This window comes from Mauremys reevesii, linkage group 4 (assembly GCF_016161935.1).
Source record: "Mauremys reevesii isolate NIE-2019 linkage group 4, ASM1616193v1, whole genome shotgun sequence".
NCBI classification, from domain to species: Eukaryota; Metazoa; Chordata; order Testudines; family Geoemydidae; genus Mauremys; species Mauremys reevesii.
In genome coordinates, this window is record NC_052626.1 from 55729021 (window position 1) to 55742552 (window position 13532).

Sequence of the window (13532 nt, forward strand, 5' to 3'; positions counted from 1 at the left end):
ATAGGGAATTTAAATTATGTATAAAAGAAGGACCTTCTTGCATCAATATATCATGCTGTGTTCGATAAAAATGGTTCTATTGAAATTAATTGACAGAAAGAACAAACAAAACAAAAAAAGTGTAAGCTCTTGGGGCAGAGATCATCATTGTTGCTGTATGTTTGTACAGCTCCTAGCACAATCGAGTCTTGGTCCATAACTAGAGATTTTAGGTGCTATGGTAATACAAATAAATATAATATACCTCTCATTGTAGCATCTTCGTGGACAGCTTCACCCATTGAACAAAGGACAGTTCCTCACAAAAACATTTCTGTGAGCAATTGCTGAAACTTGAATGGAAAAGGCACCACATCTACTGAGAAAGGGAAACCTGTCCTAAGCAACTACCCAAGGTGGCCAGTAAGAAACTGTTTGACCAACAGAAGTGAAACAAAATTATACTGGAAACGTGGAATAATTTTAAGTGGCCCCATAAAAGAGGGAGATAATCTTTAGTGCAAGTTTCACTGTATCTCTAATTTTCAATTAAATCAGGCAAAGAAGCTCTTCTACAGTAACATGTTTACTATATAAACTGAAAAGGCTTAGGGCTGGGTTTTTTAACCTCCGCCTCCTGCATACCTATCCTGGAACAGTGACAAATACTTCCATTTTATTGTGTGTTTGTTTTAGAGATGAGGCCAAGTCTGTGTTTCATATATTTTTCATGAGAGGCAAGGTGGGTGAAGTAATATCTTTTACTGAACCAACTTCTGTTGGTCAGAGAGATAAGCTTTCAAGCTCACACAGAGCTCTTCTTCCCAGCTCCCTGTAAGTGCAAAAGGTTCTCTCTCTCTCAGCAACAGAAGTTGGTCCAATACAAGATATTACCTGCCCACCTTCTCTTGCTAATATCCTGGAACCAACACAGCTACAACATCACTGCATATGCCTTTTAATATTGTTTCTCTTCTGTCATAATGTAAACTACACAGGTAAACTGCTTCCAGATTTACAATAAACAAACTAATTATAAAGGAGGCTCTCTTCAAAACTGAAAAGGTACAGTGAGTAATGTGCATTTTATGGATAGTACATCCACAAGGATTTAAACTGGATAAATTAAAGGCAAGCATGGCACATCCTTAAAAATGTTTCTAGATTTTCCATTCTATCCTTGTTCCTAAAAGCAGCATCAATACGGAATTACATAGAGGAGGACACACTGAAAACATAATCTACTAACGATTCCGTTCTGTCCTTTTCTAATCGCCTCCTCCTCTCCCCAGGACAAAACAAAGAGACATTGGTGCTGTTGTTGCTGATATCCCAGAGGTGCATCCACATTGGTAAAGAAGCCTGCCAACCCTATAGGAGAGTTTAACGAGGAAATATTCGATTAACTAAAAACACTTTGCATGTGTCTATGCGAACTCTGAAAGTAATGATAAATTGCAGTCACGGGCCTCCTACGTGTACTGTAGAAGGAGAGGCATTTGTTTGAAGTGTGTCAGGCCACGCTTCAACAACCTCTGACGGCAAACACTATCCCTTCTCGCATTCCTCCATGTCTGCAATCTTACACCTCGTGCTTATTAGCAAATCCCTTCCAAGCATGTCAGAAACAAATCTATGCATTAAAAAATGGACTGAATAGACAGAAAAGTATTGGCTCAGACTTACAGAAAGTATATTGATTCCTTGCATTGGCAAGAAGATTAATGCACGCAATAAGCATGTTCTGCAGCAGCTATTGGCATGTAACCGGAGCAGCATCCTGTTCCCACAGAACTCAACGGCAAAAATCCCATTGCCTTCCATGGGAGCAGGCTCCTTGTAGATTAACCATTCCCTCCTTCGCGAATAGAAGCAAATGCAGTTTAGCCCAGCAGCACTCGGTGAATACCGTGCAATATTTTGTGGTGCAGCAATGCAACCTCAGCACTAGCGCTGCGTGCATTAACCCGGTCCGCCCCCTTGCAGTGTGGCAGCAGAGCCCACTTTATGAGCAGAGTAACAGATGAGTGTGTGCCATGTACACGCTTTGTGCTGCACCAGGGCAGCCTCCCTGCCTGCCAACGACTCCAGCCCTTATAGGAAGGGAACAGCACCGGCCGATCCAACTTTGCAGGACAGGAAGCGAGTTGCCTGCACAGTGCAAGGGTTGCCTTACAGCCCTGCAGCCTCTCTGGGCCCTCACCCTCCCAGACCTCGCAGCAGGCAGCAGCTCTAGCTCTCTTGCTAACTCTCTTCAGTTCTCCCTCACATATGTACAGCCACAGGCTCTCGCTCTCTCGCACACAGAGGAGGGAGAGGGGGTCGCTTGCAGTGCTTTATAGATCCCTCCGCGATCCGCGCGAGTGTATGTGTGTGTGTGTGACACTGACAACTCCTTGGGAAGTGAGTGGAAGGGAAGGAACTACTTTCAGGAAACTAGCTTGCCCTGGAGGCACTGTAGGGGAGGCGCTGCAGGCCTCTACAGCGGCGGGCGTGGGAGGGGGGCCCGAGGGGATTATTTTCTCTGCCGCCCCCCTCTCTCCCCTGGTTATTTGGAATTAAGCTGTGGCGGCGGAAGGAGCCTGAAGTCAACGCTTCCGCCCAGTTTTCCTGCGAGGAGGAGGTGGGAGCAGAGCGCGGGGCTACGGCTAATGGAGTTGCTGCTGCTGCTGCTGGGGACGGAGCGCGGCTGCTGAACTTATCGCCGGCTCCGGCTGGGGGCTTCTGCCTTCCGCCCCCCCACGGGACGCCCGCTGGCTCCTTCCCCCCATTCCCCCTCTCCTCGCACAAACAGCCGTGACGCATCCCGCCGCCCCATCCCCCCCGGCTGCCTTGCAGCGCCTCCCCGCTCCACCCCCACCCCCCGGGCCGCCCGGCTTCTTCCCTGCTCGGGGCTGTTGCTCGCCAGGGAGGGGTGGGTGATTTGCCCCCCCCCCGCTCGAATCGCAGCCGCTGCTGTTCGGAGGAATTTCTGCCGCGGCTGCTCCCCTCCCTGCTGCCCCGGGGCGCGCTGCGAGGGGAGAGCCCGCTCGGCGAGGAGGAGGAGGAGGGCACTGGAGGTAGCTGCATCGGGAGATGAGCTGCAGCAGGAGGACGGCGGCGTGGAGTTCACTGCAGCTGGGAGCCTTCCTCTTCCACCAGCGCCAGCCTGTTCCCGTTAAAGAGCAGAGGGGCTGCGGCTACCAGCCTCGCTGAGGCAGGGGGCTGCGCTCCAGCGCCGGACAGCAAAGCCCCTGCGGCTCTCGGATAAAAGGCTCGCCCCCTGCCCCTGCAGCCTTGAGAGCGATTCTCGTTGGGGAGGCAGATCTGGGGGTTAACAATGGTGAGGTTTCTGGTGAGTTCCTGCTGCGCCCTGGCTGCGTCGGTGCTGCTGCTCCATCTCGCTGTCGGATCACGGTGAGGAGAAAATGAGCGAAGAGACGGCGACTTCTAACAACGAGTAAGCAAATATTACTCCTCTTCTTCGGATTCCTCTATTTCCTGGCTCCCCTGCCTTTACATTTTGGCATTTCCACGCTGTATTGCTCTAGCTTTTTGGATCTGTGTCCGTGTGTATGTTTATATTGCGCATATGTGCGTACATGTATAGAAATCCGGAGGGTCTCTTCTTGTGTTTTAGGAGCTTATTTCATAAAGATGGGGAGCCAGTCTCCATGAAAGTGCCGTGCAATTACAGCATGACAGAAAAGTGGCCAGGTAGTGGCGGCGGCGGCGGCGTGTGTTGAAGTTGGGGAACGGTGGGGGTTTAATGTCCAAACAGATACCAACAGTGCACCCCACTCCTCCGCACGCCGCCTGGGATCAAATCTTATCTCGTAGATGTTCCACATGGAAACTAATGTGTGGGAGCTTCATCCTGCAGGAAACTGCTCCTGAATTTTAATTGGATGAGTCAGTCAATGTAAATAAAGTTTAAATCTTCCCCTAAAGCTTTTTTTGTTGTTGTTTTCAAATGAGCTGTTGGGACTTCTTTTTTAAGGGGAAAGAAAGTCTCTTAAATTTTAATGTACCTAGCTTGGATGAAATAATTCGGCCTCGTGGTTTTTAGATATGTCTTACTGCATTTAGTCTGTGATACTTACATTTTGGATGGAGGGGAAGAAATAATATTCTACTAGTAAATGTGTCTTATGGCGTTCAAAAACAGAAGTGCAACGTGTTTTGCGGTAGGTTGATCTTAGTCTTTATCAGAAACATTTACGGGTATAAAGTGCGTAAGGGTTACTCTTGGCTCTGACTGTTACAGGCTGTGTAATCCTTTCCAGAATAATGATTTGCAATTTAGTCATTTGCTGTAATTTGTTTTACGAGTGATGTGGCTCGTCATAGTGCAGAGACAACTCTTGGTGATGGAAAATAACCGTCGTGTGCTTTTTTTTTAAAAAGTATTTTCAATAGCGAGTTAATTTATTTGACAAAAATCTCATTGGCAGTGGAAGGCAGATTGTCATTTGCTTGCATTCCTCTAAATAAAACCTTCATTCCTTAAGATGTACCTCCTTAAGGAAAAGCATTTTTCTTTTTAAAACATTGACTACATTTTCAAAGTTGGATAACCAGAGTTTTGAGAGACCCTGAGCTCCAGTCTGTAAAGCACGAAGCATTACACTGAGGTGGTTTAGAAGGTGAATTTGCTTCAGTATCAGTGTAACGAGGCAGAAGCAGTCGCCATGTTTTCTTTTTTGTGAATCGTTCTAATTTGCATACCACAATCTCCATTCATAAAAAAATAAAAAAAAAATAAACCACCACCACCGTTGACATTCAACAAGACCTGCCGTGCAAATTGTATAGGCCTTTTCCTGCACGTCAACGACTGGTTATTGTAGGAAGCTTTGAACGTTAGGATTTTCAGGTCTACTTGTATTTTTTTTTAAATTGCTTGTTGACATAGTTATGTGGGAAATATCAGCTTGGGGAGGTGCTGGGAGCACGTGATCTACTCCATTCATAAAATACCTGGCTGTCCATTCACAGTGCAGTACACTGTGCTAACAGACTTGCAGATTAGATCTGCATAGATAGAGGAGAGACTAAGAGGTTTATGTCAAGAGTGCAATGGGGGAGAGACCGCTTATTGCTAGCGAGCCTGGAGAAACCTGTACTTTTTGTTGCTGGTTTTCTTTTTTTTGTTTTTGTTTTTCAAATAAAATTCTTTTATTAAATTTCAAAATGTATTAAGGAAAGGAGTGTTGAGAAGTTAGAGTAATTTCATCATTAGAAACAGTGAATTAAAAATAAAATACTGAAAAACCAAATTCACCGGGGGGAGGGATAGCTCAGTGGTTTGAGCATTGGCCTGCTAAACCCAGGGTTGTGAGTTCAATTCTTGAGGAGGCCACTTAGGGATCTGGGGAAAAAATTGGTCCTGCTAGTGAAGGCAGGGGCTGGACCAGATGACCTTTCAAGGTCCCTTCCAATTCTAGGAGATTGGTATATCTCCAATTATTAATTATTAAATTTTGTTGCATTGCTTTCAAGACAAAATATTAACCATTTTGCCAATTCCCATAGCAATAAACAATTGAAATTACTTTTTATGATATCGGTATAACACTACTATTTATTTCTATACCAAGGAATATCAAATGCTAGTGTTTCCAATAAGTCTAACCTTAATGAGATGATACTGGCTTGAAAATCACTTCTCAGATAATGCTGTATCTTCTGTTAACAAATGCCTCAGATGGTTAAAATTGAAAAGTCAGTGAAAAGGAAATATTTTTCTCTTTTTGTGAATTTTTACAGCACTTCTGTATAGTCACTTTCCTATTTAAACAGACTTTTTTTTTCTCTTGCTGAAAAGACCTTTTTAAATATCAAAGAAGCAGAACACTTAAAAAAAAATTGAACCAATGTAGAGGATGCTGTATGAGAAATTATATTTAATTAGTCTGTTAAAAAAAATTTTGAGCATCCCAATTAAAAAAATAATCAAATATTCAAGGACACTTAGTTGTTGGATTCTAGTTACCCAGCCACAAAACAAATTGAATCTGGTTACCTGAACCCCTTGTTAGAAGTACTGAGTGGGTTGCTGTGTTAAAATGCTTATGTACAGTGTTGATAAACTATCCAAACAATATATTTAACAAATATATGATGGAGGCTTTTTGGAGGGATTGGGGGAGTTTTGTTGTTAACAGACCAGCAGAATGATGTTTGAGTGACTTCAACACTTTATCAGAAATGAGGGGTGAAATTTTGCTTATGGTATTTCAGTTGGGTCCATTTTTATTTTTTCTATATGCTTGAATGTAAACAGATTAATGTAAACATTTACAAGGCACTGTCAACTTAAAGATCATTTTTCTGTGTGAACAGCTTTTTTACCTACTGTGATTGTAGGTAACACTCAAAATTACTATAACTGAAAAATTTTAAACGACCTCTAACTTTTTCATTTTATTTACTTTGTGGTTTGACAGCACTTGGTTTTACTATTTTACCTGTTTGTGTGCATTTTTCACACAGCAACAGAGGAGAGAACATTATTGTCTTAATGTATTCATCTACAAATTTCTCATCAAGTAAAGGCAAATACGGGTACTTGGAAAGACATTTTGTTGCAATGTATGTAACTGAGAACTATGGTTGAAGCTTGGTCATTAGTCTTTGTGCTTGCAAAACTCCCATTCATGCAGAAGGACTAAAGGCTTGAGCTATGTGCTTGTTTAGTTTGATCTCATCTAAGAATATATTGTATCTTACTGTAAATGATGTCCGTGAAATAAAAGGGTGTGAAAGTTAAAAGCTATATGAGGTGTCACTGCTTCTTGTATTTTTAAATGAATATGTAGAAGGCAGCCATAGAAAATTCTGCTTACTATGGACAGCTATTTTTGTAGTTGGGCAAATAGTTGTAGTTTTTTTGTTTAGTTTTTGTTTTAATTTTCATCTTTGTGGTAAAGGGTGAACAAGCAGATTTTTTGTGTGTGCTGGGCTTGGCTGGGACTGTTTTCATGGCAGTTTGACTTGGCTGATGGACAATAAAAAGAACATTGAATCATTTTTGTCATTTTGATATAGTGGAAGAGAGAAGATTTTTCTTGATGCTCTTGGACATGAGCTAATTATGCATAGCTCAAACCAGCATTACGTGAACAGGCACCTTGCAAAGTTTTACCCTCTCCTGTATATACCTCCATTCTTAACCAGAAGCACCCCAATAATTCCACCACTGGGCCTCTGTTAAACAGAATAAACTTACTACTAAATAGAGAGAGAAGGTGGGTGAGGTAATATCTTTTATTGGGCCAACTTCACCCACCATCTCTCTATAATATCCTGAGACCAACACAGCTACAGCAACACTGCATATGACAGTTAAAATTAAGTGGCATTTTTTTATGTGGACAAATAACCACTAAACTTGGATGAAATTATTAAACTCATTTTGTAATACAATGCTGTTTTGGGACCCATTAATCCAAAAGTAAGTGACATCCTACTAGCAGTTTTTTCTCGATATATTGTTGCATATGTTAGTTTCAGGTTGCCCTTCAGTGAGAGAAGTGGTGCCTGATTTTGTAAGCCCTCTTTACTGTTTCTCCTGAACTGAATTTTGGGGGTCGTTTGTGCATATTGTAGGCTTGTACATTTAGGTTCTGATTTGTAAATTGTTCTGAGATTCTTATGGATGAAAGGTGATCTTGTGTTCATATGGCCCTCTCATTTCCTTTAACTATCAAGTCATATATTTCTCCTGTTAAATATATTTACATTTTTTTTTGTGATGGAGGTATGTTGCTGTCCATAGTTTTGACAATGAACGGACAGTGTTATCAGAGAGGTATATCAATCTGTCATGTCATGGCAGATCTGAGCTATCCAGTTGCAAGACGTACGGAACACTCAGTGTGGAGGGAAAAATGTTGGGTTAGATGTATCCCCCAAAACTAGCCTAAAATAATAATAAATGTTTAAAAATAAAATTAGGTTATACAGAATCTAAAACAAATGTAAATATTTTCCTAGAACTTTAAAATAAAATTGCAATGGAATTAATATTTTTAAGTATCCCCTTGTATTTCCATCCAAAATATTGACTGATTAGGTTAATGAGACCTTGACCCTGGAAATGAAACTACTGGTCTGTTTTCTTTCTTCCTTTCTTTCTTATTATATAATGCACCTTTGCAACTTGGACAAACTCTCTAAATAGAAACAAAAATTCGATTTCTAAAATTCTGTCACTTTTAATACATCTTATGTGTACTACAAACAGATTATATAAAACGAGAGAGATTTAAAAACTGTAAATTGATGGTGTCCCTTCTGAATGCACTAATTAGATTGTCACTGCCATTTTATAACTTGTTTCTTTCTGGGGCATAGTTTATTTTGGATTTCTGGAGAGTCATTCCAATTTTATTGGCACTCTCATACTCTTTACTTGGCCTTATGTCCCAGCTATTACTCTGAAGGCAAATGAACTTTCAGGTTACATAGTAATTTGAAAAGTCAAGAAAAAACACGTATGGGTTAGCTTTAGCAGCATTCGTTGATTGTTGTGATATCACAGAATTTTTTTTTCTAGGATGTCATAGTAGAACTGGAGTCAGTGGCATTATTTGGAGAAACTAAAGAAGTTGGTTGTTTTAAAGGTGATTGTGTTACATCAACAGTTGAACTGATTAGTAGGGACATTCAGTATGTATTTTGGAAATTAATGAAATTTATTAATTTTGGTCCTGATCACACGCAGAGGGGACTATTAATGAGTAAAGGTTAGGTGTATGATTTATGTCTGCATGACTGAAGCATCATTTTGCAGGTCTTCTTTAATTTGTCCTTTAGTCATTTTCTGCATATCTATAAAGGTATATGCAGGTTAGTTCTTCATTGTGACAGATATCTGTGTATATGCTGTTTGTCTGTTCTGCATATTTTACAGTCTGTGTCCATGCATCTCTGCTGTGCTTCTGAAATTTATATGTTTAAGTGCGTGGAGATGCATCCATTTACTTAACAAAGTGAACTCTGAGTTTAAACATTTCAAGTTTACAATTTAATTTTAAGACTGAAAGAATATCAAGTAAATTTAAAAATCCTAATTTCAAAATGGATCAACATATGATACTGTTGTAATTTTCCTGATTATAAAGGCAGGATGGGGAACTTCTCTGCCTAGTTTATTGTGATAATCTGGAATTGGACATGGAGAGAGAATTCATTAGGGAGAGCCAGTGTCAGCGTAAATGGATTAAGAGAATTCAGAGATAGAAGTATGAAAAGTTAATGCTGGAAGTGATGAAAAAATAATACAACACAATGTTGAAATGGAAGGCAAAAAGGGAAGAGAATAAGGGTGGATTAAAAATTAATAGATTTTTTTAAAATGAATTTTTTAAATGTAACAGGCTATTTTTAAAAATAAATCTGTTTTTAAAATTGGACATTGAACACCTATGTTAAGGCCTAAATTTATTATAATCTATTTTAAGTTAAGTACCAAAAATAATACTAAGCAGCAACTGTCTGCTTCAACCACCGTTCCAGAGGACATGCTTCCATGCTGAAAACTAGTTCTGCTTGATAACAGTCCAAAACAGTGGGAACTGACGCACGTTCACTTTCATCAACTGGGTCAGATGCCACCAACAAAAGGTTGATTTCCTTTTTGGTGGTTTGGTTTCTGTAATTTCTGCATCTGAGTGTTGCTCTTTTAAGACTGATAGCATGTTCCACACCTTGTCCCTCTCAGATTTTGGAAGGCACATCAGATTGCTAAGGACAGCTTACAGCACTTGACTCAAGATTTATTGGTACCTTCTTTGCATTTTGTCAGATCTGCAGTGAAAGTGTTCTTAAATCGAATAATGTGCTGGAACGTCATCTGAGACTGCCATAACACGAAATATATGGCAGAATGTGGGTAAAACCACAGAGCAGGAGACATACAATTCTCCCCCAAGGAGTTCAGTCACAAATTTAATGCATTTTTTTTAACGAGTGGCATCAGCATGGAAACATGTCCTCTGGAATGGTGGCTGAAGCATGAAGGGACATACAAATGTCTAGCATATCTAGTATGTAATGCAGTGCCAGCTACAAAAGTGCCATGCCAATGCCTGTTCTCACTTTCAGGTGACGTAAATAAGAAGTGGGCAGCATTATCCTCTGTAAATGTAAACAAACTTGTTTGTCTTCGTGATTGGCTGAACAAGTAGTAGGATTGAGTTTACTTGTACGGGCTGTTTCTAATAGGATGAGGTCTACTAGTTCTACAGTCTTGAAGGGCATTGTGACCAGAAACAGTCAATTCAGCTCACTAACTACAAGTAATCCTTCCTTTGTTTAATAAATCAGCATTATATATAACATTGTTTGATAAACCTTTTTTCTTATGTATCCAGCACACTTAAGGTAGTTTCATTTAATAAAAATATGCTGGTTTTGTGCATATTTGTAAGTTAATCTGTATTTCCATTCAGCTAAAATTTAACACAAATCAGAAGTAAAATATTAATCATCTAGTAAATACGAAATGCATCATTCACCATTTTCTAGCATAAAAATGTAAAAATTGAGACTCTGGATAAATTAAGTTAAAACATATAATTACTGACATTACACTTGTATACCTTTATCCTCCTGGTTAGTGTCCCTCCCCCCCCACCCCCCAAAGTCCAAATTTAGCATAAGAGTTATGTTTAGTTACAAATAAGTATATTTTAATGGTTTCCAACCAATGAGAATCAACCATTCTTTGGAGAAATAACTAAAAGTGCAATTGCAAAACAAGATTGAAATTATTTATTTAAATATAGGCTTCCTGCTTGCTGATTTAAATCAGGATTATGTTGGTGATTTTGTTGCTTTGATTTAAATGAATCTGCCCTGCAGAGAAGTGATCTTAGTATTTCTAAGATAAGGGACAGTGTATTTAATTTATGCAAAAAAAATCAGAAAGAAATTACAATATGCATAGAGTTTTAATGTAAATGACATAAAAACATCACATAAAGTGGTATGAAATTTTGTGCTGGCCTAAATATGCAAATATACCCTGCAGATTCCCCCTGGGTTAAGCATGTTTCAATGAATTTGGATAGCACACAGGAACTGCCATATTTATTGGACCTAATGTCCATCTATTCTAGTACTATCTCTCTGACAGTGGCCAGTACCAGGTGCTTTAGGGGGTAGGTATAAGAATCCCACGCTAGGTACTTCTGGAATATTCTGCCCCTATATTAGATCTCATCATAATTCTAAATTGATTTAAGCCATGAAGCATAATATCCCTTCCACACAATTTTTATCTTCAATTATGATAAATTCTTGATATTGACATCCCTTCTTGAATCTTGTTAATTCTTGGCCTCAACTTCCCATAGCAATGAATTCCATGGTAATTCCTTGAATTGTATTTGAATCTCCCGCCTATTAATTTCATTGAATGTCCCCTTGTTCTTGTGTTATGAGACAGGGAGAACAGAAGTTCTTGATTCGCTTTCTTTATGCCATTCTTTATTTTACATACTTTTATCTTGTCCTCTCTTAAACATCTCCTTTTCTAAGGTAAACAGTCCCAACATTTCATCCTTGCTTCATATGAAGAGTTTCCATATCCTTGACTCATGTTGCTCTTTACTGAAACCCACTCTAGTTCTGTTGTATCCTGTTTAAAATGGGATGATGAGTAATATACCCAGTATTGCAGATGAGACTCCACCACTGATGTAGAAAAAGCATTTTAATGGTAATATTTATCACAATCCCATTCTTCGTGCTGCTTAACATTTTGTTCACTTTTTTTTACCACAGCCTCACATGAAGCAGAAGTCTTCATTGATCTGTTTGCAGTGATGCCGAGATACCTTTGCTGAGGAAAGAAAGAAATCTTTAGCACAGCATACTAGAAAAGCTTACTTATCAAGCAACTGAGAGTAATAGGTGGAATAGCTTATTTATAAAACAGCTATCCTGCATAAGAGTAGCATAGCAAAATATGGATCACCTTGGTTCTCCTTTTCATTTATCCAGTATTGGATAAGAAGAGAACAAGTTTTTGACTCAAGACATTAGCTTAAGAAGAAGCAGTTGGTGATTTAAAAATTGCTGGCCCATATCTCCCAGTGGCTTTTGTTGATATATGCCACTGAGAACATGAATATGCTGTATGTCTTTATCAAGAAGGATCTGTAAAAAAGACCAGCCTCTAGATCTAGGGAGGGCTTTAAACACATTTTATCAATATAGAGACCAAGATGACATTTCTTGGTCTTGAATTCATCTAATCCTTATCTACCATTCTCATAATCGTAAGACTGTAAGGCCTGGTCTACACTGGGGGGAGTGGGGCGGTCGACCTAAGATAAGCAACTTCAGCTACGAGAATAGCGTCGCTGAAGTTGACGTATCTTAGTTCGACTTACCTCGTGTCCTCACGGCGCAAGGTCGATTGCCACAGCTCCCCCATCGATTTTGCTTCCGCCTCTCACCGAGCTGGAGTCAGCAGTCGACGGGAGAGTGATCAGGGATCGATTTATCGTGTCTGCACTACACACGATAAATCGATCCTCAGTAGATCGATTGCTACCCACCGATCCGTCAGGTAGTGTAGACGTACCCTAAGGAATCTCAAGAGATCATCTAGCTCAGTCCTACCTTAAGTGCAGGAGACTAAGTAATTATCTAGATTCTAAGTCATTCCTGTCAGGTGTTTGTCTAACCTGATATTAAAAGAATCTCCAATAATGGAGATTCTACAACCTCCCTAGGCAATTTATTTCAATGCTTAACTACCCTGACAAGAAGGTTTTCCTGATGTCCAACCTAAATAGCCCTTGCTGCAATTTAATCCCATTGCTTCTTGTTCTATCCTCAGAGGTTTAAAGGAGAACAATTTTTCTCCCTCCTTCTTGTAACAACCTTTTATATACTTGAAAACTGTTGTGTTCCCTCTGAGTCTTCTATTCTCCAGGTTAAACAAACCAAATGTTTTCAATCTTCCCTCATAGGTCATGTTTTCTAGACCTTTAATCATTTTTGTTGCTCTTCTCTGGGCTTTCTCCAATTTGTCCACATTTTTCCTGAAATTTGGTATCCAGAATTGGACACAATACTCCAGCTAAGTCCTCATCAGTGCAGAGTGGAGCGGAACAATTACTTCTTGTGTCTTACTTAAAACACTCCTGCTACTGTATCCCAAAATGGTGTTTGCTTTTTTTGCAACCGTGTTACACTGTTAACTCATATTTAGCTTGTGATCCACTATGACCCCCCAGATCCCGTATTGTTGGTCCATTATTTCAGTTTATCAGCTATAAAAATGATGGCTTGGATACTATTTTATTTCTACTGTTTGCTTCCTTTAAGGTAGACAAGAATTAATATCAATTTCTTCAAGTATGTTCTTGAAGGGGAGAACATGCATTTAAGTGTTCTAAATACTGCAGTTCACTATGAAAAACACCGTTAGTTCAATAGTGAGTGGTTTCCTGCATATAATTGTAGTCCTGAATAAAATCCCAACTCAATCCAAGTAACATGGGAGAAGAAAAAAAAAAAAAGTAATTCCCAAAGTAATAAATCATGATCATTGT

At 39.8% G+C, this 13532-nt stretch overlaps 1 protein-coding gene across 1 annotated transcript in view; it reads left to right on the forward strand.

The window, feature by feature from the left end:
- Nucleotides 1-2376: 2376 nt before the first annotated feature.
- The window catches only part of SPRED1 (sprouty related EVH1 domain containing 1), a 112377-nt gene continuing 101221 nt past the window's right edge, over nt 2377-13532 (forward strand). Inside the window, exon 1 of the mRNA XM_039537951.1 lies at nt 2377-3418. Within this exon, the coding sequence (XP_039393885.1) occupies nt 3387-3418 (32 nt within the window). The 5' untranslated portion in view covers nt 2377-3386. The remainder of the gene's footprint in view (nt 3419-13532) is intronic.